Source organism: Meriones unguiculatus, chromosome 1 (genome assembly GCF_030254825.1).
Source record: "Meriones unguiculatus strain TT.TT164.6M chromosome 1, Bangor_MerUng_6.1, whole genome shotgun sequence".
Taxonomy (NCBI): domain Eukaryota; kingdom Metazoa; phylum Chordata; class Mammalia; order Rodentia; family Muridae; genus Meriones; species Meriones unguiculatus.
In genome coordinates, this window is record NC_083349.1 from 95,764,273 (window position 1) to 95,789,360 (window position 25,088).

General features: G+C 47.1%; 1 protein-coding gene across 5 annotated transcripts in view; it reads right to left on the reverse strand.

The window, feature by feature from the left end:
- Positions 1-20,434: 20,434 nt before the first annotated feature.
- Eml4 (EMAP like 4) overlaps positions 20,435-25,088 on the reverse strand; it is a 117,081-nt gene continuing 112,427 nt past the window's right edge. For 4 of the 5 annotated variants that reach the window (XM_021648708.1, XM_021648704.1, XM_021648707.2 and 1 more), the window contains 2 exons: positions 23,472-23,602; positions 20,435-23,028 (listed from right to left, as the gene is read on the reverse strand). In XM_021648708.1, the coding sequence (XP_021504383.1) occupies positions 22,558-23,028; positions 23,472-23,602 (602 nt within the window). In that variant the 3' untranslated portion in view covers positions 20,435-22,557. The remainder of the gene's footprint in view (positions 23,029-23,471; positions 23,603-25,088) is intronic. The other variant, XM_021648706.2, reaches the window with a different exon arrangement.

A 25,088-nucleotide genomic window follows, 5' to 3' on the forward strand; every position in this document is an offset into this window, starting at 1 on the left:
TGTGTGTATTTGTTTGTTTGTTTATTGATTTATCATTTTGAGGCAGTGTCTTACTCTGTTTCATTGGCTGACCTGGAACTTACTGTGTAGACCAGACTGGCCTCAGACTCACAGAGATCTGTCTGCCCTCCTCTGCCTGGGGAGTGCTGGGATTAAAGGTATGTGCCACTGTGCTGAACTGGAAAGTTCCTTTCAATTAAACAGTCTTTCAGAACAATCACGGGACTGGGCGTGGTGGCACATGCTTTTAATTCCAGTGCTGGGGACAGGTGGATCTCTGAATTCAAGGATAGCCCGGTCTACAGTGTGATATGTCTAGGACAGCCAAGCCTACACAGAGAAACCCTGTCTCAAAAATCAAACAAAACAAAACAAAACAAAATTATTGAGCTAGAGAGATGGCTTATAGGCTGAGAGCACTGGCTATTCTTCCAAATGGCTTGAGTTCAATTCCCAGCAACCACGTGGTGACTAAGAACCATCTATCAGGAGATCTGGTGCCCGATTATGGCCTGCAGGTGTACATGCAGACAGGATACTGTATAAATAATAAATAAATCTTAAAAAAAAAAAGATAAAAACAATCACAGAGCACTGAGGTGTCCTGACTTGAGCCTTGGCTTCTTTTTAATTGGCCACCATATCTTTTTTTCCTTTTTATATTATTTTATATGTGTATTTTGCTTATATGTGTATCTGTGTACTATATGTGTGCATGGTGCTCATGGAGATCAGAAGAGTGTTAGATCCCTAGAATTAGTGTTCCAGTGGGTTGTGAGCTTCTAGGAATTGAGCACTGATCCAGGGTGGTATAATCCTGCAATGAGCACTCTGGGAGGCCGAGGCAGGCAGATCTCTAAGTTCAAGAGCAGCCCTGGTCTACAAAGTGAGTCCAGGACAACCAAGCTATACAGAGAAACCCTGTCTCAAATAAAAATCAAAAAACGAAACAAGTGTTCTTAACCACTGAGCCATCTCTCCGTCCCCCCAGCTGTTCTGAAAGGTGCCCAAGGAGGTCAGAAAGAAGAGGATATCCTGGAACTGGAGTTTCGTGTAGATAATTGTGAGCTACCGTGTGGGCAGTGGGAACTAAACCCGGTGTGATTTGAATAAGAATAACCCCCTTAGACTCATGTATCTGAATGCTTAGTCACTGGGAAGTGGCACTAGAAAGGATCTTTACAAGACAGTTTCTCATAGTCAAGTGATAGAATTCTAGTGACATAGTATTGATTTCCATGTAGTTTCTAAGACTCCTGTATGCTCCTTAGTGAAATGGACCTGTGAAACGCATGGTTCACGTAAATCTGTCCTGAGTGGTAGACTTCACTTCTTTGTCAGGCGGACAGCAGGTATAATGTATATACACTGATGGTTTGTATCTTGTCAGAGCAAACAGTGCCTTCTTGAGAATGATTGTGGGATTAGCTCACACCTGTCCTCTCAGACTCCTGAGATGTCCTGTCAGAGGCTGGGACAGGACAGGATCAGAAGTTTGAGACCAACCTGAGCTACGTTTGAGGCCTGCCTGCCTCAAAGAAAACCTGCAACAGCAGGGTTTTAACCAGCTTCCAGGGCTCGGCGATTACGAACTTGTCAGTCCTTCCGGAGGACCTGGGTTCATTTCTTACACAGAGCTTATCACCATCTGCAGCTCCAGTGCCCAGGGATCTGACGCCCTTTTCTGGCCCTGCAGGCACCAGGTGTGTACATGGTGCCTGCACATATACCCGTACACAGGCTTTTTAAAAGTTTAGACTTACGTGGATGAGTGCTTGGCCTGCAGGTGTGTGTATGTGTATATGTACCTGGCACCTGAGGCGGTCAGAAAGAAGACGAGATCTGGAACTGGCATTCTGTGTGGGTGGTTGGGAGCCACCGTTTGGGTGTTGGGAGCCAAACCTGGGGCGGTGGTTTGAATGTGAATGGCCCCCATAGGCTCATGTAGTTGAATGCTTAGTCACCAGAGAGCAGCACTACTTGAAAGGATTAGAAAGGTTAGAAGTGGCAGAAGTGTCACAGAGCGGTGGGCTTTGAGTATCAAAAGCCCAAGCCAGCACCAGTGTCACCCTCTCTTAACCTGTGGACCAGGATGTAGCTAAGGAGGGTACCAACAACAGACCAAAACCGAAACCCAGATTCCAGAGCATGGGTAAATGAATGGCTACACTACCAAAGAAAATGTCTCTGCTTGGGGATGTAGCTTATTTGGTTTCTCAGGGTTATTTCTGTCTTAATTAAGGCTTTTACTGTGATAAAACAGCATGACCAAAGCAAGTTGGGGAAAAAAAGCGTTTTTGGCTTTTGTTTGTTTTTACAGCTTGAGGTCCATCGCCTGGGGAAGTCAGGACAGGAATTGAAAGCAGGAATTTGGAGGCAGGTACAGAGAGCTAGGAGGAGAACTGCTTACGGCCTCACTTCTTGGGTATTGTTCAGCTTGCCTTCCTCTAGAACAAAGGGTGAGCCACACCCTTCCACGCCAATCTTCCATCAAGAAAATGCTCACAGGCAAATTGCACGGAGGCATTTTCTCAATTGAGAGTCCCTCTTCTTAGATACTCTGCTTGTGTCAAGTCCACATAAAACCAGCCAGGACAGTTGACCTCTGAACTTGACACACCAAAGCAGCACTATTAAACAATAGCCTTTGGTTGCTGTTCCTACTCAAGATCTCATATTAGTATAACAATGTAATGCATTTCAACTTCTGACAGTCTTTAACAATTTAGTCTCTTGTAGGCAGATCTCTGAGCTCAAGGCCAGCCTGTTCTTCAGAGGAGTGAGTTCCAGGACAGCCAGAGCTACAGAGAAACCTTGTCTTGAAAAACGGAATGACATTTATTCTCTTTAAAATATCTAGTTTCTCTAAAATTTCAAAGTTTCTACTGTGGGTTGCTTTGGCACAATGAACATCCAAATAAAGGCAAAACCAAAGTACAACAGTGTGGATAATTCTGTCCAATGTCTGGAATCCGTTCAGAATCCTTTGGGCTCCAAAGGGCTTAGACACTTGCATTTCTCTGGCTCTGCTAGCCAAAGCACACAGAGCTTATTTCCAAGGCTCACACTGGCTCTCTTCCATACCTGCTGTAGCAGTTGGTGGTGGTCCCACAGCACTGCCATCCCCCAAACACTGTGCTCTCCGCTGCAGCAGGGCTCAGTGTCGCCGATCGTTTCTTCTGGGTTCTCTTCAGGCACTAACACTGGCAGTGTGTTGTCAAGCCTCAGCCTCTCTCCATGAACCCTTCTATCCTGCCATTTCCCCTGCTACTGAGGCTGCACCTCATCAGCAATGTCTAGCTTCTTTTAGCCTCAGTTGCTCTCCACAACTCCTTCATGCCTTCAAAACCAGTACCACCCAGAAACTTACAGATTGTCAAGTTTGGCTGGCAGCACAGGGTACAGCCCTGGCAGCTGTTGGAATATAGCTTGTATGTATTGACCCTGAGGAGACTTCCTAGATTTTGCCTCAGTGATGCTACTCTTTTAATCACAGCAGGTTCTTCAGCCCCAGCTGACCAATTGTCCCAGCAACGCAAAATTTTCATTATGGTGGTTTTTAATTCAAAGTAGCACGCCATTGGCCCTGATAGAAAATTCACAAGCCAACCCTCTACTGTCCACGTCGCCCTCAGCATTAACTTGTAAGCTCCCACAGCTTTTCCAGCCCAGGGTTCCAAAATTCTTCCTCAGTCCTCCCTAAGACAATGGATTAAGTCTGTTAGAGCAGACCTGGAGAGGTGGCTCAGAGGTTAAGAGCAGTGGCTGTTCTTCCACAGGACCTGAGTTCAATTCCCAGCAACCATAGTGGCTTACAACCATCTAAGATGAGATCTGGTGCCCTCTTCTGGCCAGCAGGTGTACATGCAGACAGGATACTGTGTACATAATAAAAAAAATCTTTGAAAGAAGTCTGTTACAGCAATGCCCCACTCCTGGTGCCAATTTCTGTCTTTGCCATGGTTTCTACTGTGATAAGGCATGGTCAAACTCAAGGAGGAAAGAGTTTGTTTTATCTTAAAGTTTACAGTCCATTTTCCAGGGAAGTTAGGACAGGAACCTGGACACAGAAGCTGATACAGAGGCCGTAAAGGAATCCTGCTTATGGGTTACCTTCTCATGGCTTGCTCAGCCTGCTTTCTTATCACACCCAGGACCATCTGCCCAGGGATGGCACTACCCACAGGTTGCCAGTCCCTCTCACATCTGTATTAACATCTAGAAAACACACCAGAGGCTTGCCCACAGACAGACGTTATGGAGTTATTCTCTCAACTAAGAACCCCTCTTTCCAAGTGTCTCAAACTTGTGTCAAGTTAACATAAAACTAGCCAGGATACCTGGTAACATACTTTCCTTGTGAGGTGGTAATTATCTCCATAGCTGGGAGGTGGTGGCACCTGCCTTTATCCTAGCACTTTCCCAGAGAGGCAGAGTCAGGCAAATTTCCGAGTTGAGGCCTGCCTGGTCTACAGAGTTCCAAGACAGCCAGAGCTACCCAGAGAAACCCTATCTTAAAAAAAAAAAAAAAAAAAAAAAAGCCCCATTGACCCATTCGGAGTTGGTACTCTTAAGAGGTGTGGTCTTGATGGAGGAAGTGTGTCACCAGGGGTGGGGTTTTAAGGTCTCAGATCCTCAAATTAAGCCAGTGTGGCCTTTCTCTTCCTGCTGCCTGCAGATACAGATGTAGAGCTCTCAGTTCCATCTCCAGCATCTGCCTGCATGAGGCCATGCTCCCCACCATGACAATAAATCTCTGAAACTGCAAGCCAGCCCCAATTAAATGTTTTCCTTTATAAGAGCTGCCATGGTCACAGTGTCTCTTCACAGCGATAAAACCCTGACTAAGACACTTAAAGTGCACAAAGCCCTAGCTTCAACCCCCAATGTGGAATGGAATATGAGTGTTTAAAAAAATAATCTCTCAGGAACCTTAACTGCTTATAAGTCCTCGGGAGGGGCAGCGCCTCACCAGCCCCGCCTCACTTCCATGATGAAAACTCAGTGTGCCCAACCAATCTTGTGCAGTTTTCCTGAGGGTGAAGGGATCACAATTGCTGGGAGTTCAAGAGGACACGCCCATCTCACGGCACTCTGCCTTTCCTCTGGATCTTACATTCTGTCTACACCCTCTTGGGTATTCTTTGAGACCCTGAGGGTATGTTATAGATGTCCTGTTTAGAACAGAGAATTCTTACTCTTTTCCACTTAGTAGTTTGACCAGTTATGTGTTTCCAGGAAGCACTGAAAAATGGAGCTTCTCTGACCAAAGCTGACACAGAACTGTAGTGCTCCCTCCCCCTCAGGACTGTTGGCCACCAGTCCCTGAGAACAAAGGGAGCAGAATGGAGGAATAGGGGTGAAGATGGGATGCCCCATGAGTATGATGGAATAACTTTTCGGGACCAGCTTCAGCAAGACTGCTCAACTTTATTCAGGGGAAATGAGAATATATATAGGATGGGGTGGTATTTGGGGCACTGTTGTAGAATATTAACATTTATTATTTAAACTTTTAGTTAAACAGTGGTTATTCCTAAACCAGCTGTATACCCAAGTCACCACACAGAGACTACGATTTACTTAATTAATCTAGAGCACAATGCTGGGCAATGATTACTCCATCCTAAACCTCCAAGCCCGCATAGTTTCCTCCCATTCAGAATTTCCAACATTATACTTGCTTTAAGTCATATCTTAGGTCCGATTTATCTCTCCTTGTAGTTCCAAGTCCTGTCCTGCTGATCTCCCTCCCACTCGCTTCTCTCTCCTCCCCTCTGGATCAGGATGTCCCACCCTATTCTCTCCATTGCACAGCACTGGCTGGTTGTTTTTTTGACAATACAGAGAGCAAATGGTGGCATGTTTACACAAACTTGACACAGGTGATGCTTAGAATAAACATCACAATGCAATGTCCAGATTAAAACCAGATAGTGGGTTTTAATAGTAGAGAAACCAGCATTGGAATGAACAAGGGTAAACTGTATACATTTCACAAGAACATTATACCAGCAGGGCACCATCTAAACGGTGCCCACAATATGCTTTATTTGCATTTGGCAGCACAGACCTATCATATGAACACAGTGCCTAGTCATCCTGTGGCCCATAGGGGAAAGAGTGTCAGCAGAAAATGACGTCAAAGATTATACTCCAGATGTGGTTAGCGGCATCTGTGGCTAGAGACACTCTGCGGATGAGGTTGGGCAGAGACAAGGAAGCCTCTGCTGAGAAAGGGAGTCCTCCATTCTGCTCCGAGCTTCAGAGGAGATGTCCAGACATGGTGGGCTGAGACCTCAAACAGCAGGGTTCTCCAACAGAGCACCAGTCTAGGGGCACAAACCCATTTAGAAGGCAGTGTCCTAAACATAATTGTGTCCATTTAGCCAAATAAACCGTGGTAGCTTCCTCAATGTCTATGATCTCCCCAGCCCTGGGCCTTTATAGCATCAGAGGAGATTTTCTTCCTGTGGAGCAGGCCTCAAACACAGTTGGAAAAGCAGATGGTTACCCCTTTAAGAGCCATGCCACCATTGCACCAGAGGCACTTCTTGCCCGGCATGTTGGTAGCATAGCACTCAGGGCCCACGGCTGGGAAGGGCTGCTGTTGCTGATTCTCTTCCAGCCGCCTGCATGGTATCTTCTAAAGGTGGCCAGCAGGGCAGAAGCTTCTAGCTCCGTCCAGCTTGCTTTCCCCAGGTTCTGCAATTATAGTGTTTGTTGTATTCAACAACAGTTTCTTACCATCTAGTTCTGGTGGGCATCGACGGCGATGGCAATAAACTGTAATGTTTGGGGGACCTTGACCAAAAGCTCTGGTCTGCCCCTGGATTTTCATTCAATAATTTATGACTTCTAGGAGCATCATTTTCTACCCACACAGGAAGGATACCTTCGTTCAGACTCTGTTGTTTCAACATTAACAGTCAAGGGATATTGGAGGATGGTTTCTTCTCATCCACCTGTGTGACAGCTGTGCCTTACCCGATCATGAAATTCCCACAGCTGTGCCTGGTCTTTGCATTGTGCGGACTGATTGCCCATCCTCAGGCCTCTAGCTGTGCTTTCGGATGCTCTTCTAGTCTGTAAATGTGGAAAGGTTAGCATCATACCAGCTACCAAGTGAAACCTTTTGCTCAGGGGGAGCAGGACCACTGAAGGCCCACTACCCACCATTTCAAGTACAGGTTGATCTCAGGAATCAGCTAAGGGACTCCCAAAGGAACATGTCAGCAAGGTGCTATCGATTGTTTCCTCAAAAGATCAGTGTTGAGTATGGCATGGATGGCAGGCACCACCTTGGGCCTCCGAGGCCCAGTTATTCTCTGTAAGTCCTTCTCCTGCCTCATCCTGGACTGCCATGTGCCACAGTTTTGGCGAGGCCAGGACTGACTCACGTTGCTCTGACTGGCCTAAGGTCACTAGGGAGCATGGCTGTGCTCATCTGCTCTACCTGGTCAGGCTTCTGGGACCTGACGTCTCTGGGCCTGAGCATAGCTGGCTGCTACTTTTCATTGACCACAACTGCCTTGTGTGAGAGCACTGGGATGAGTGAGTGGTTTCCAGCCCAAGTATAATTTGTGCACAGCTTACTCTCTAGGCCTAACTTACCACCCCTGTGACAAGCTTAGTCTATTTTATTTATTTATTGACAGGGTTTCTCTGTGTAGCCCTGACTTGTTTTGTAGACCAGGCTGGCCTGGAACTCACAGAGATCTGCTTGCTTCTGCTTCCCTGAGTGTCTGGATTAAAGGCATTCCCCACCACACCCGACGTTCTTCTATTTTTCAAAACTTGGCTTTTACTACTGTACCAAAAGCATCTGCTCCCCATTTTTGTCTTCCTTACCCAATCTCCCCCACACTCCCAGAGAACCTTGTGTAGTGTTCTGGGATGCACTAGCAGGCCGTGATCGCTTACTTTTCCCGAGCTCACGCATACTCCTTTTGACTTGTGGTAGAAGCTTTGATTGCACAGCCAGGACAAGAGCAAGGGAACATTCCTCTCCCAGGAGGACCAGAGCAGATGCTGTCTAGCCAGTAAGTATGGAGGGCTAAACTGTACTTGGCATTTCTGGCGGTCAGGGGGTTATAGAAGTTGGTGACAATCTGATGGCCAATCCAGGCATATGTTGCCAAGGCAGGAAGACTTTCTGTGATGAAAATGATACCTCCAGTCATCTCCCTCTCCCCGAAGCATGGGCACTTTATGCTCACTGAGACCACACCCACGGCCAGGATGCCCAGAACCAGGGCTAACACCAGGGCTTGAGCAGTGTGGTAGTTTAAATGAGAATGGCCCCCATAGGTGCATAGGTTTGAGTGCTCGGTCACCAGGGAACGGCACTGTTTAAAAGGATTAGTCGGTGTGGCCTTGATAGAGAAAGTGTGTCACAAGCAGTGGGCTTTTGGGGTTTCAAGAGCCCAAGCCAAGCTCAGTGGCTTTCTCTTCCTGCTGTCTTCGGATCTAGATGCTGAACTCTCAACTACTTCTCCAGCACCGTGTCTGCAGGTGCCCTCCCTCCCCCCACATGATGAGCATGAACTAAGCCTCTGAAATGGTAAGTAAGCCACCAAGGCTTTCTTTCGGAAGAGTTGCCTTGGTCACGGTGTCTCCCCACAGCAATAGAACCTCGGCTGTGTACTGTGTGGGCCCCCACAGCTGTGGGGCAGCTACGATTCCCACGCTGTGCACCACTCTACCTCCTGCACACTACCATGTACGCCATCCTCCTTCTTCACGCCATGGCTCCGTGGACGTGGCCTGGCGTGTGATGCTCACATCTGCCACTCAGGAGGCTCTCGGGCTCGCCCAGCCCAGCATTGCCACGGAAAAGCCCCAGCTGGCCATTTCCATCTCAGAAAAGATGGTGCTCTGGAAAGGTGACCCTACAGCAAAACAAAACCTGGGGGGTGCAGCACAAGAAAATTTGGATGGAGGTCGAAGACACCTAGAGACAAAAAAAAAAAAAGTTTTTGGCCTGCTGACTCCAAATTTTGTCAACCAAAGTAAACATGACTCGACCCCCCTCTGGTGGAGCGTCAGTCACACAGCAGATGGATCCAGTCATGAGTTCCCCAGTCACGGTGTTCAGAGACTACCAAAGACAAGAAGGGTCCGATGGGCGTGTGCCCCAGGAAGTGTCGGGCTGTCCCTGAGTGGGCAGCAGAGCAGTTCGGCGGTGATTCAGCAGGTGGGTGCGGATTTAGTCTGTTTTCTCTGCACCGCTGCGCCATTTATGCTTCTTGAACCTTTGCCCAGCCTTTTAGGCCTCCCAGAGGCTCATAAACACTGGATTTGGCTTCTGCTGGGTTTTCTCCTTAGAGACCCACACCCCCCTCCAATCTTTACACATTGCTTTCAAGTGACTCAGACAGGGCCCCTTGTCTGCCTTTTCTGTTTCCCATGCCCTCCTGATCAGATCATTTTCACATCTCATGAACCTGACTTACAGGCCAGCCTCAACCATCCAAACCTTCCCGAGACAGTTATACCTTGTAAAGACAGTATTCCACCACGAGGCTCAGCAAAGCAGTCCTCTGCTGATTCAACCTCCTTTCGGGAGTACACACACATGCTCGTGTGTGTGTGTGTGTGTGTGTGTGTGTGTGTGTGTGTGTGTGTGTGCACATTTGTGTGTGTGTCTGAGGATGGCCTCAGTTGTCACTTGCTCAGGTGGTACCCACTTTTTTTTTCCTGTCCCAGCTTCAGAACCTGCTGAGTTGGATAGGCTGGTGGGCCAGAAAGCCACAGAAGCCCCGCTGCTCCCACGCCCCCGGTGCTAGGGTTACAATCTCATGCCATCATGCCTGGCTTTCTGACTCAGGTCTTTGTGCTTGCAAGGCTAGTGTTTTACTGACCGAGTTACGTCTGCAGTTCCAAACCCAACTCTTTCTTAACTCCTGTGAACACAGCGCTATTTGGCCCAAGAATCTGGGCATCAAAACTGCTTCTCTCATGCCTAGTTCCCAGTAATTTTAGTCCTTTTCTGTCTTCTGGGGCATGAAATTAATGTTGCCCTCAGCCAGACCTAACCAAGTGTCCCGAATGACTCATGAGTCAGTCCATCCAGGACGGAATTCCCTTGTATTTCCTTATATTAAACTGCCAATATGTCCCCAGGGAGGGGACGTCTGGTGGCTGCTCTTCTGGCAACTGTTGCCTGCCCATAAATCACAAGGAGGGGCAGGACTTCACGAGTGCCCTTCCTTGCAGGATTGAACATTAACAGGTCTAACTCTTGGGAGCCCAGGACGGTGTGCCGTTCGTGACGACCCTCTATGCCAATCAACCACTATCTCGGCGGCGTTGGCTTGCTCCTGCTTACAAAGGGATTCTCGAAGCCGGGCTTGTTGACTGTCCGTGGAAGGGTGAGGAGGGTGTCGAGACTTAGCCCTTGACTACCCAGCCACTCCCTACCCCTGGTAAATGCAAATTCATTGCACACAGCCTAGGGGCGGGGCCAGAGTGCTTAAGCCTGGTGAGGCTGGCGAGAGGTTCCATCTGTGCAGCTGTGGGCAAGCTCTCAACTCTGCTTGGTAAAGGCTTCACAGAGGCTGCATTTTTGAGAAAGGAGCGCTCCCAACTCACAGCCCATAGGTAACCCCTCCCCTATGCTCTGTAAAGAAGGCCAGTAAACTCAGCAGCGGCAGGACAACAGCCTTGCCATGCCGGGAGGACGGCATTGCACAACACCTGCATTGATGAGAATTCTTTGTTTTACACCCAGGATCCAGTGAGAGTGTAATAACGTGTAATTTACATAGGCCCCTTTAGTCTCCTTTCATCCAAACCAGATCTGCAGTGCCCTTCCTGACGCTGAGTTACCGGGAAGTCCGGGAAACTTGTTTGTGGACCACCCTTCCATGGTCATCTTATCTGTTAGGCCACAGTTGTTCTGTTATTGGTGATATGAAGCTGACATTGCCTTGCACCGCTATTGGACAGATTTGTTCCCCAAGAAGATATCTGTTCCCCTCTGTGGTTATACGTGGTCTGCGGGGTGTTTGAGCTGCTCTAGCCCTGTGCTCCGCTGCTCACGCACCAGATGGTCACTTGAAATTTGACTGAATTGTTCTCTATTAAGGCAGTTATAAAAAGTGATCTTTCAGGGGCTGGAGAGAAGGTTCGGCATTAAAAATGCTCACTGCTTTTCCAGGGAACACAGGTTTGGTTCCCAAGCCATACATGGCAGCTCACAAATAATCTCTAATTACAGCTCCAGGGGATCCGATGCCCTCTTCTGGCCTCCACAGACATGCATGTGTGTGCGCACTCATAGCACTCAGGCAAAGTACTCATACATATAAAATACACACACACACACACACACACACACACACACACACAATCAGTTCTTTAAAAGTTGTCTTTCCAATGGAACACTATTCAGCAATTAAAAACAAGGAAATCATGAAATTTGCAGGCAAATGGTGGGATCTAGAAAAGATCATCCTGAGTGAGGTATCCCAGAATTAGAAAGACACACATAGTATGCACTCACTTATAAGTGGATATTAGACATATAATATAGGATAAACGTACTAAAATCTGTGCAACTAAAGAAGCTAAGCAAGAAGGAGGACCCTGGGTAAGATGCTCAGTCTTCATTCAGAAAGGCAAATGGGATAGACATCAGAAGAAGGTGAAAATAAGAAAGAAGACAGGAGCCTACCACAGAGGGCCTCTGGAAGTCTCTACTCAGCAGTGTATCAAAACATATGCTGAGACTCATAGCCAATCTTTGGGCAGAGTGCAGGGAATCTTATGAAAGAAGGTGGAGATAGAAAGACCTGGAAGGGTCTAGAGTTCTACAAGGAGAGCAACAGAACCAGAAAATCTAGGCCTAGGGGTCTTTTCTGAGACTGATACTCCAAAGAAGGACCATGCATGGAGATAACCTAGACCCCCTGCACAGAGGTGTGGCAGATCAGTTTCCAAATGGGCCTCTTAGTAAGGGGAACAAAAGCTGTCTCTGACATGAACTCAGTGGCTGGCTCTTTGATCATCTCTCCCTGAGGGGGGAGCAGCCTTACCCGTCCACAGAGGAAGACTATGAAAGACAGTCCTAATGAGACCTGATAGGCTAGGGTCAGATGGAAGGGGAGGAGGACCTCACCTATCAGTGGACTGGGGAAGGGGCATGGGAGGAGATGAGGGAGGGAGGGAGAGTAGGATTGGGAGGGGATGAGGGTGTGGCTACAGCTGAGATACAAAGTGAATACATTATAATAAATAAAAAATTTTATTAAGAAAAGAGAAAGGAGTTGTCTTTCTAACGCTGGAGAGATGGCTCAGTAGTTAAGAGTGTTTACTGCTCATGCAAAGGATATCCCAGCATGTACATCAGGTGGCTCACCAGCACCTGTAACTCCAGTTCCAGGTGACTGAATGCCCTCTTCTGGCCTCTGCAGGCACTGTGCTCATGTGCACAAACCCATATAGACATTAAAAAAGAAAAAAAATTAAGTGCTTTTCCGTGCTGTCACTCTGCTACATCGTTGACAATGTACATCCTTTGTGGCAGTGAACATGCAAAGACTTTATTGTGATTTCCTTCTCACTGTCTAATAGCCATCTGTGTCATTATTCCTGCTGATGTTCAATTGAAGCCAAGGTTTGCACCTTTTTTTTTTTTTTACTTGCCATCAGAGAACGGTCTCCATACTGACCTGGTATTTTTCCCACTCTTGTTTTTCTTGGTTTACCGTTGGGTGTTTACTGTGCATATGTGTGGATGGGTTTGACTTGTATGTTCAGTATTTTCCTAAGTGCTACTGTATCTTACAGTTCTCACTTTTAGCCTAAAGAGTGCTTTGCACTGTACCCCATTTTATCAATACATATAAAATTTTTTAGTCTCATGGTGTGCCTTTTTTGTTGTTTGTTTGTTTGTTTTTTGCTGGCTTGTTTTTTTTTTTTATTTTGCTTTTGTTTTTGAGACAGGGTTTCTCTGTGTAGCCTTGGCTGTCCTGGACTCACTTTGTAGAATCAGTCTGGCCTCAAATTCATAGAGATCTGCCTGCTTCTGACTCTCTGAGTGCTGGGATTACAGGGGTTTGACACCACACCTGGCATTTTTTTTTAATTTTATAAATTAGAGTCATTTTAATTTTTTCCCCTCAATCGAAGGAAACAAAAAAGGCCTTCATCAGATTGGCCTGTGGGACATTTCTTGATTAATGATTGATGTGGGAGGGTCCAGCCCACTGTGGGTCATACCATCCCTGGATGGGTAGTCCAGATTGTTTAACAAGCCGGATGACAGTCCGGGACTGAACATTGCCCTTCTCATCTCTTCCTTTCCCCTTCTACTTAGCTGGTTCTTTGCCTCTAGTTAGCTCCCTCTTTTGCTTTCTTTTTTAAATCTATTACTTTTCATATATGAGTGTTTGCATGCATGTATGTATGTGCACTGCATGCTGGAGAAGGCCGGAAGACGGCCTCAGATCCTCTAGAGCTGTAGCTACAGATTTCTGTGTGCATGCAGGGAATTGAATCCAGCTCCACTGCAAAAGCAGCCGGGGCTCTTGGCTGCTGAGGCCGTCTCTTCAGCCCTCCCCTGCTTTTTCATTACAGATCCTTCATTACCTTGTTTCTCACCTCTCTTAAGCTCCTTCTTCCTCTCCTATGAATCCCATTCTGGTTTGCATAACCTACAAATACATGCATATAAATATCCAGATGTATAGAATTTTAAATCTGTCTTCCTGAGACTGGCTTATTTTGCTTGACACAGTGAAGGAAATAATTCTGAATCCTCAGCTTCTATTATCCTTCCTACAGCTTAGCTGCTCAGGAACCTGGCTTGAGGGGTTCCTGCTGCTGTTCTACTTAACGAAAGACAGACAAGTCTGTGGTAAAAATTCCGGAATTTTGGTTTCTTTAAAAACACAGAAATATTATAAGAATGTGTTTTCGTTTTAATCCCAGGTGTGGGGATATGGGCCTGCTTTGGACTGACCACAGCAGCTGACTATGATTTGCCTTGTGTTCTAGCAGAGGTGTGGTTTGGCCAGATGCAAAAAAGTATGTGCAGTTGTGCGACATTTGGAATTCTGGGAACTTTTCAGAGGGTATACAAATGCTAGGGGCCCTGAGAGGCAGGGTTGGTGGTTGGTGGTCAGAGGGTATACAAATGCTAGGGGCCCTGAGAGGCAGGGTTGGCTGCAGTTTGTTGGTTGTGTTCAAAGAAGAAAAGAAAGAAATTAGGTTCAGGGATTTCTACCTCTCTCTTTCTCCTCTATCCTTTCTCTCCTATCTAGTAGAGGGGGTGAAGCTCGGGTATAAAGGATGAGAAAAAAACCCCACAAAGTAACAGAGACCAGCCACACAAGTCTATCGGCCACCCAGTCTGACCACGGTGTGGTCCTTCTCCCCTGGTGAATCTCCTATCAGGCTCATTGGTCCACCCTTGCATCTCTCCGGCTTTCCTGGCCTAGCAAATGTTTGAGCATCAGAAGCGAACCAGATGACAGCCTTGCCTCAGATAAGCAAACCTGGGGATTAATGGAAAGAAATGCCTTTGAAAATCATCTCTGGGGTTGTTTTCCACTGCAGGATTTGGAGAACACATGGTCAGAACCCATCTTGTATGGGAGTCCTGGCTGGGGGTGCTCCTAGCGCTGGTGTAATGCATCAGATTCCTGTGGGAGTTTGCTTACAGCAGGCTACCGTTTGTGGGGAGAACCTGGCAGATGGGGGGAGGAAGCCTTGGGCTTGTGTTCTGGGGAACTCAGGTGCCATTAGGCTCCTCCTGTGTTAGAAAGGGCTGGATGGATTGTAATCTTCTCTGCCGCTGGCTTCTGTCACTGTATTTTTTATTGGTTTGTGCCTGGAATCCTGGCCTCTGTGTGGCTCGGAAGGTGGGGTGGCCTCAAACTGCGTGCTGCTTGTGCTGCAGTCCATGACAGGATCTCCAAGGGAGCCGCTGCAAAACACTAATGGGCATCAAGGGCCATGCAGGGTGTCTAGCAGCGGCATTCCTTAGATAACATCGTTTTCCTCATGTTCTGGACAGCCTGCCCAGGACACCATGCCTCCCCTCGCTCCGACCTTTTCTGTGGTCACTGGTATTTGTCATGATCAAGTGTCTTTACTCCTGGGCCAAAGCACAGGCCTTCCAACATGTACTTGCCAGATTGGAATCTCTGGTCACTGCAAACGTCACCTTCTGATGGAATGCAGCTGAAGCTGCCCCAGATCATGGGAAATAGTGGCCTTGCTTCCCATCAGTGGGAAAAGATGTTTAAAAAAAAAGCAGGATTCAGCTAACCAGGCTTTGAGATGAAAGAGGGAGGGAGGGCGGAGAGGGGGAAAAAGGGCTGAAGAAGGGGACAGGGTAAGGGGGAGGGGAAGAGGAAGTGAGGTCTGAACTCAGAGGGGAATGTGTGTGAGTTGGGGGAGGCAGCAGATAGGTGTTGAATGAAGGGAGTGCCGAGGATGCGAGGATGCCGGTCCAGGGGCCATTTCAGGCCTCTGGCTGTGCCAGGGGGAGCAGCCTGAGGGCCCAGCTCAGGCTGGCTCTCCTTGGGATGGTGCAAACAAGGGTTATGGAAGGGGTTTTTGCCACTGGATGTTGAAGCCAGACATACCCAGAGTGGTTCTAAGCTCATTCTCCCCCACCCCTCCTCCCCACAGGCCACCAACCCTCCAGGTTACACAGCTGATTAATTTGAAAATTGAGTTGCAGCTGAATGAGTTGATGTTGCTTTCAAAGTTCACTGGTGTTTAATTAGAACCGTCTTGAGACTAAACCAGCTCCAAGGAAATTATTCTGACCGAATAATTAAAGAGAATAAAGGTTAGATTTGTGTTCCTGGTTAAGGCTGTGTTGTATTCAACACTTCCAACGCATGAATCTCATTAACCTTTCATGAACCAACATTAAATTGCTCTCAATGAGTTGTCATTCTAATTAAGGCAGAATCATACAGAGGAGCCTTTGTTTATGCTTGATGGCTGCACCATCTCTTCCTTCAAGTGGTCCTTGGGAAATGGTTTTCTAACTTTGTACATATCCAGGTACCTGCAGTTCCCTTCCTCAGGACTTTTCATGGAGCACTGTGGAAAACTGGTCCTCAGACCACCAAGGCCAAAGTTAATGGGTAGCTGAGGTGGCCTAGGCAAGCTTGGTGGTATTCTAGGTACTCTAGCCACGTGAGGTCAGGTGGGGAGTATGCTGTGTCCTTTGAAGCCATCCCTGTTCACTCTGGACCTTTATGACTGCTCACTCTTGAGTGCTGGTGACCTTGGTTGTGGCGGCTGAGAGTAGTGGAGTCAGGCTCCTATCTCGTGGCCATCGCAGAAGACATGGGCCAAGCCTCATGCGCCTGCTGCAGGACTCCTGGTTACTAAGCATATTTCATTTCTGTCTCTTTCCAGTTGGTTATAGACATGATGAGTTATAACAAATAAAGTGCCTATGCCAAGGCAGGGTTCCTCAAGGTGAGCTTCCAGGCCCCCAGAACTCATGAGGCCCACAGCAACACTGGCCCTCTTTGACTGTTTAGATTCTGACAGTTCTGTTACCTATTTGTCTCAGGAAGGCAGCTATATGGTAGGGACAGTTTCTGGCCTTTAAAATTAATTATTTGTGTATTAGTGGTGTGTGTGTGTGTTTCACAGGGTGGAGAACAAATGACAACTTGCTCGAGTGAGTTACTTCTACCATGTGACCTTGGAATGAATTGGGTTGTCAGGCTTGGTGGCAGATATTTTCACTTTTTTCTTTTCTTTCTTTCCTTCCTTTTTCTTCCTTCCTTCCTGTCTCCTTCCTTCCCTCCCTCTCTCCTTCCTCCCCTTTCCCTCTTCCCCCTCCCTCCCCTCCCTCCCCTTCCTTCCTTCCTTCCTTCCTTCCTTCCTTCCTTCCTTCCTTCCTTCCTTCCTTCCTTCCTTTCTTCCTGTTTCTTTTTGCCAGTCTTCTGGTGCTTCAGGCCCAGAGAACCTCAGTGTGGGTAGTTGGTGACCTTAACAGAACAAGCAGCTCAACTCCACTGGAGAACCCAGTCCTACCTCCATCTTCATGCTTGGTGGCTTGGGTTCACAACAGTGCTACCAGCTGACCCGGATGCTGGATCATGGAGCCTTGCTGGACTCTCTCCTCCTCTTTCTCTAGCTCCTGGGATGTCTTTCATTCTCCATATTTCATCCTGTGCTTCTTTGTGAGGACCCTTATCTGTCCCTTTCTGCAAATCTTCCACTAGCAAATCTGGGGTTACCTGGAGATAGGCACCCCAACTCCCTCTCTGCTAAGGGACTTTTTCCATTTCCATACCAATGCCCTTTGAGGCATACACCATGCTGCCATCACTGATTCTGTTGTGGGGTGCTGGAGACAGAATGGGGACCCTTTCCTCGCCTCCAGAGCATGTGATGAGATCAGACTGGTGACCCCAGCTCTCCAACGGAGGTGGGGTCAAGACCCAAGAAGGCAAGAGGCAGCGCTGTTTAAACTGTATATGGCCCGAGGGAAGAATGTACGCTGACTCAGGACAGCACCAGCAGTGGTGGTGGTGGTGGTGGGGGGAAGATGTGCACCAGAGAGCGGGAGTCTGCTCAGGTCTGCTCTGTATCCTTCTGGTGGCCTGGGAGACTCCTACTCTGGTTGGCAGGGAGCAAATGTGTTGGGGACAATCACCAACTCCCGGTGCTGAGCCATGGTGCCAGAGGTAGAAGGTAGACTGGAAGAGGCTTCAGGTGGCTGGGCTGGTACTAGGGGAGGACTTCAGACCACTGGGCACTGGGGGCCACCCTGCCCGCCCATGTCATCAGTGGCAAAGACTGCCACTGAGAGCAGACGAGCAAAGAGCAGTTGCTGAGATCCTCAGGGTGAGGGGTGTATCCATGAAATCTCCTGAGTGGCCCTTAGGCAAATCCCAGTGTTTAAATTTGTTTAATATTCAATGAAAAAAATGCAATTGATGACTATGATTTAATACAGAAAACTCTTCTACCTTAACGTGTTTCAGTTTCGTTGACTGTGAATGGCAAGTTCATTACTGGAGTCACCTGCAGGCTCTCCTGGAGTTCCTAACATGCCCTGTTGCTTATGCTTTTCAGGACAGCCTGTCCTCTGAAGAGGACAGGCTTTCCTGTATCATGAATCAAGATGGCTAATGTCATTTATTCAAGCCCACGAAGACCTGGCCTTGCTTGAGCAGATGAGGGCAGAGCCCCAAATTCTCTTCATCTCTTTTTTATGGGGCCAGAAGCTGGGGCAGTACAGGCAGGCAGTGTATAACTCGCCTCCATCCACCATAGGCAATACTTTGATAGGACCCAAGTAATTAACTGCAGTTAAAACTGGGTCTTCACTATGGTCAGCAGGCTCATGCATCACTTATGATGGAGATGATGTAGGGGATTTCTTCCTTATGTGAACACCACAGTGATCTCTACAGACAGCAGCATCACTAGGCAAGATGACATTATGGGATGGGGGATATGGTAGGAACGTGGTTAGGTTTCCTGTTAATTATTCATCTGCCCCCTGGCAGAGGGCTGGTCTACTATGTGCGGGTGGAGGACTCTGGACTGTGTGGTCCTCCTACCAAGGGGATTCTAGGCTCTGTTCAGAATTAATGCATCTTCTAAGCGGAAATGTCAGGGCCCAGCCAACGTCTCTGCTAATGATTCTGGCGATGAGATGCACAGGACCAGCAAACTGTCTGCCATGAGAAAATGCGTTTTGGCTGCAAAGTAGTCACTTGGGAGACAGTCATGGTCTTTCCAATGCTGCAGCAGCCACATGAAGCTGCTCACCCTTCACCCCCCTCATTTGATTAATTCTGGACAAAGGAAGACGGCTTAGCTCAGTACTCAGGAAAGCAGTGGGGCAAGATTTAGGAGGGTTCCAAGAACAAGGAGTGCAGTGTCCGTTGGAGGAAAACAGGCGAGGGGGAAAAAGGTGTCTTATCCTAGCAATGGGGCACAGCAAAGGCTTGTCCCCTTATTTGCTGCAGGAAGCAAGAACTGCTACAGATGGGGCAAACCTGAAATGTTCCAAAACCTAAAACTTTTGAGTACTATGATAATGACACCAGTGGAAAACTCCACGCCTGACCTCATGATAGACCATACTCAGGATGCAGAGGCATTTAATATGTAAAATTACCTCCCAGCTATATCAGTATATCTGAAACATATACGTGGATTTTATGTTTAATCGTGTTTCACCAACTGGTATCTCACTATGTATATGAATGTGTATGCATGCAAGCAATTAAAGAACCCGAACCTTGAAATACTTCTGGCCCCAAGCATTTTGAATGTGAGCAAGCTAACCTGTACCAACTATTGGCACTAGAATGGACCAGACGAGGTCAGAGGGCTTGGGCTGCCAGCTGTGGCCACCGGTGTTACACACCTCAGAAGTTCATCCCCAGGTCCCTTTGTGATCACACCACAGCAAGAAATTCAGACACCTGTGATGGCAGAACCAGCCAGGAAAGCCATAGGTGCCTCCCAGTTTCAGCAAGTCACCTGACCCAGGCTAGAGCACAAGATCAGAGATGGCATAAAAGGGCTTTGCTGCCAGTGTAGTTCACTTAATTGGCAGAAAGTGTGCCTATTAGCTGGGGGCATAAACCAGAAGGGATTCCCTCTACTGGCATGAGGTTTCTTGCCACCAGGAGTTTGTCCACAACAGTCAACCTGTGTTTCCTTTTCCACTGCTGTACTTTCTGATATCTGAACAGTCATAGAAAGTTACCAGAATAGAACAGTCATAGAAAGTTACCAGAATAAACTAACTTACAAATACATGTAAAAATAAAAGAACCAAGTATGGTGGAACATGCCCGTCATATATATAACTTTGCAGGCTGAGGCAGTTTGGGCACACGTTTAAGGCCAGCCTGGGATGCATAGCAAGACTGTCTCTGACAACCACTACAAACAAACAAAGGCAAAGGAAACTGCAGTGAGAATTTTGATTTCTTTAAAAAAAATACAGAAATATTATAAGAAAGTTTTTGCTTTAAACCCACGTTAGTGAATATAGGGCTGCTTCAAGCAGCTAGGATTTGCTTCAGGCTCTGGCAGGGGTGTGATTTTGCCAGCTGCAGACAGTTTGTGTTTCTGTTTGGAATTCTGGGGACTTTTCAGATGGTATATAAATGCTAGGGCCAGGAGAGGTGGGGTGGGATGTTGGCTGGTTGTTAAGTAGTCATGTATAAGGAAGAAACAATAATAAGAAATTAGATATCCTGTTGGCAAAGATCAAACTTGCCCCAAGGAACTCGATATCCCTCGCTGGCAGGAAATAGTTCTATGACAATGTCTTTCCGACCCCTGATGTTATTCAGGGATCTCTTCCTCATCCTTTTTTTTTTCTCTTATCTAGTGTTAGGGAGTTGAAAGTGTAGAAGGGGTAGAGAGGGTGGAAGAAAAAAGAACCCATAAAGTAGTAAAAAGCAAGGTACAGGAGACGTTTTGATTATCTTAATTTTTAATCTTCAAAATTTTCTGCCATGACATCGGAATGCATGATAGAAGTGGCTCATCTTCACATGAAACACTTGGGTTCATTTTCATTCACAAGTTTTTCTAAAAAAAAAAAAAATTACAATTTCATAATCCCACATCCTTCCAACCATTATCACAGATCTGACTGACATGAAACAGTAGTTGCCAGCACCGGAGGCTGGAACGTTCTCTGCGCATTAGTAGTGTCTTTGGAAACGACCACCCAAGAGTATCATGATTCTAAATCTCACTGTACACAGAAAACCTAAAGGTGAAAGAGAAAGTCCCTGCTTGTGGAGAGCTGTAGCTCCAGGCACAGAAAGAAGTGTACTTTCTTCTTGAATTGCTTGTTCATCTCCTAGTATCCTTTTTGCAAGAACTTGATTTCATCTCCACTGCTGGCTTGTGGACATATGCCTGAAGTTGTATTCTCTGACATCTGGGTACAGAATGAACTGAAAAAGTCAGGTGGCTTGGAATCTCCTCTTTGGAAGAGAGCTAGTTTGAGGTGAGCTTTTTTTTTTTTCCTTAATTAAAAAAAAAGTTGTAAACAAAAAGAGAGAAATATACACGGACATAAACCTGGACAAAGAAGACTTACACTGAGCATTTGATGTGTGCATCTTATTTAGAGATACACAGCTCTCCGCTTGTCCTTCCACACACACCGTTCCATACAGCGTGTGAACATGAGTGTCCTGGGGAGCTCACTGGAGCTGTCATATTTCCAAGCGATGATGAAATACCTGATATGTGTTACTCCTGAGAAGATGCTAGAAGGGAATGACAGTTCTGATGCACTTTGGAATGGCACAATCACGTAAACGTTTGCATACTTAAGACTTCTGAACTTATGAAAAGTTTCTAAACATAATCCAACAACAAAAAGTATGAAAACAACGTAGCAAGTTAAAAAAATAGTTTTTGTAATCAAAGTATAAACAAACATAGGAAATGCACACTTATCAGCAATTTAAGTAGGAAACATATACTTAAGAAAAATAGTTATCTGACAAAACTTGAAAAGCCCAGCTTACCCATGTATACCAACACATGCACTGCCCAAACCAAAGCTAGCCATACCAGGGTGCAGGGCTCACAGGAGGAGGAAAATGCCCACAGACAACACATCTGCAAAGGGTACAACCTACAAGCAATGCTGTGTCTGTAATAAAGACATCTTATCCCTTGCTGTAATTACTTTGTATTAAAATTATAACTAGACCAATAAATTTCAAGCACCAATTCAACCATTGAAACTACTGTGTTTACACTTGTACTGAGGAACAGAAGTGCTGAAGGCGAGGGCGTCAGTTAGCAGGTCACCATTACAGTTCATGTTTTAAAGGCATGCGGCTTTTTTCTTCCGTCCCCTTGAATGCCAAACATTAGAGAATGTTTAGGCCAGGAAAGGACTCCTTGGAGAATCGACCAAAAAGCTTTTCTGCAAACCAAGGCTTGCTTCCGGGATAATCTGTACACAAGACACTGAGGGCTGTTCCTTGTTATAACTTAGAAAAGGCAGCACCTAGAGAGTAGCCTAACAAGCACATCTGGACATCTACGGTAGTGTAAGAAAATGCAGTATCACACAAAAAGGCAACACCATCGCACTTGGCAATACTGAAGTTTTCCTTAATTAAAAAGTTCCCGTTAGATCTGAGTGGGACAGTATCACAATAAGAGCACTTTCTCCTGCTTTCTTTCTCTGCATCAGGAAAAAAGGCAGTCCGAGCCAGCAGATGAGCGATGGTGCCTGCGATGCTTCCAGCTGCTCTGAGGAAATCACGTTCAGATAATGGGTTGATTTCGATGGGTGCGGCTGCAGTTTTGTTTCCAGTATTCATACCACACATGGTGATCTTTTGGACACACTCACCTGTCACTGCTATTTAAGTTTGGTTAAGTTTTCAACATCTACCAAACAAACTTTTGGGTTGCTCTAGCTCACAGATGGCAGGTCAGACTGCTGAAGAACACCTGATCACATGGGAAACAGATCTCCACTCACAGGGGTTCCCCATCACTGCCCATCCTGTTTCTACTCCATCACACCCAGACAGCCAAGGGGGCACTGCAGCCTGAGCTTCAGCACACCACTGTTGCACCTTGCTCGCCTTGCTCGTCCTCAGGCAGGGTGGTTGCTCCCTGCTGCTCACCTAGCTCACTGGCAGGCTCTTCATCAATCACCGCACCAAGGTCTTCACTGGCCCCCTCACTCTGTTCCTCGCTGGGCTCCGCAGTCTGCTCCAGACTGTTCTCCACAAGCGTGGGAGAGCTGCTTATTCTGCTTTCTTCTTCTACTGTCTCAGTTAACGGTTGAGAAGGAGGCAGTGGAGGAGGGTTAGACTGCCTGGCATTTTCAGTGGAAGAGGCGGTGGCTTTGGCTAAACTGGTGTCTGTTATGACCTCATTTTGAGGCAAAGGTAACTTTTCCACGAGCTTCCACTGAATTATGCTCATATCTTTGCCACCAGTTGAAATTAGGTGACTGTCATTATGAGTAAAGCTGACGTTGGTCACATGGCTGCTGTGGGCACTGTACTTGTGACTGGGAGCCTATAAAATAAAGGAGATGGGAAAATTAAACTCACCCTTACATGCCTGCTTAGAGCAATGGAGATGACCAGGAAGACTAAGTCAGCTTATGAAAACAGGTTAATTTACATCAAAGCCACAAATCGTCAGATCTGAGGAATAAGACAGGCAAGATTCTGCTTTTATTGTTTCTTTCTGTAAAAGGAATGAGAGCTGGGATGGTAGTACGCTCCTGTAACAGCAGTGCCTGGGAATCATAGGCAGGAGGAACATGCTGTGAATTCAAGGCCAAAAAAAAATTTTTTTCTCAAAAAGAAAACAGGACACTGAAGATCACCCATCCTATAGTGTAACAAGGGGGAAATTGGTTTGGGCAAGGCTGCACAGCCTATCCCCAAGAGCTGACACCCCACAGGTAGCCCCAAGCAGAAGGTAGCAGCACTGTTCCACTGAGCTGAGCTCACCTTTGCTTTGGAACAGGGATACTGGAACAGGTGAACTTTACAGAAATCGTCGGCCACAGCTATCACCCTTCTGTTGTGGGATCGCACCAGTGCATTGATGTCTGTCCCATCGGATCCTTCCGGCCACACACCTGGAGAAACGGGTGTATAAAATTAGCCTGAAACTGTAGCTGGTGCTAAGAAACTAGCCTCACCTCAGCCTGCTTAAAAAACAGCTCCTTCGGACAAGTTAACAGTTCTGTAGAGAAGAGAAAGGCAGAGCCAGTAGAGGGGGCTATGTGCTCCTTTTTCAGGGAGTCACCTTCATGAAACGGCTCTTATGAAGTACCTAGGCCAGACAGTGGTCTAGAGGGCTATCCCACAGACCTGTGTTCAGAGGAGACACCAAATGTGCTGGGCTCTGAGGCATGGTCATCACTGTCCAGTGAACACGCCTCTCTGAGGCCAGGCTGACACTATAGACACTTAGGGCTGAGGTGTTGGCCTCTGAGCAGATCCTACCTGGAGGAACTGCTGCTCTTTTTGTGTGTGAGCGCTTGCTTGCACACGGACATGCACATCCCGTGTGTGCCTGGTGACCACAGATGTAGAAGAGGGAATCCGATCCCCCGGAAGAGAGCAACCATGCGAGCCACAGTGCGTGAGTGGGAATCAAACAGGAGTCCTCTGGAGGAGCGGCCGGTGCTTTTAACTACTGATCTACCTTTCTAGCCCCTAAGGACAAATTCATTTTTTGGGGAGATGGTAGGTGTGTGTGTGTGTGTGTGTGTGTGTGTGTGTGTGTGTGTGTGTGTGTTACATACATGTGAGTGCAGGGGCAGGTGAAGCCAGAGGACAATGCTGACAGTCTTATTCTATTGCTTTTTGCCTTGTTTCTTTAAGACAGGGTCAGTCAGGCTAGGTGTGGTGGTGCACATCTTTAATCCCAGCATTTGGGAGGCAGAGGCAGTCGGATCTCTGTGAGTTCAAGGCCAGCCTGGTCTACAAAGTGAGTTCAGGACAGTCAAAGACTGTCAAACCCTCAAACCAACTAACCAACCTCCAACCAATCAAAAAGACAGGGTCAGTGATTGTGATTTATGCTGGAGAGAAGCAGCAGTTAAGCACTGGCTGTCCCTGCAGAGGACCCGGGTTGGGCCCTACTCCTGCACGGTGGTTTACAACCATCTCTAACTACAGTTCCAGAAGTTTCAGTGTCTTCTGGCTCCCATAGGCATGCACACGGTACACTTATATGACCATACCCAGTTTTTATGTTGGTGCTGGAAACTCAGACTCAGGTCATGCTTGCACACCAAGTGTGTGTACCCACAAAGCCATCTCCTTAGCTCCAGGGTCTCTTAGTAAAACCAAAGCTCAGATTCAGGTAGGCTGGCTGCCAATGACCTTCAGGAACCTGTCTCTACCTTTCCAATGGTGGGATTATAGGTGCGTGCTACTATACCTGGTCTTTACATGCTAGCTGGAAGTCTGAACTTAGGGCCTCATGCTTATGTTACAAGTACTTTGCCAAATGAGCCATCTCCTCAGCCCTATAGTCTCCCCCCGCCCCTTTTTAAATGTATAGTCCAGACTGGCCTTGAACTTGTGATCCTCCTGCCTGTCTCCTTTAGCAAA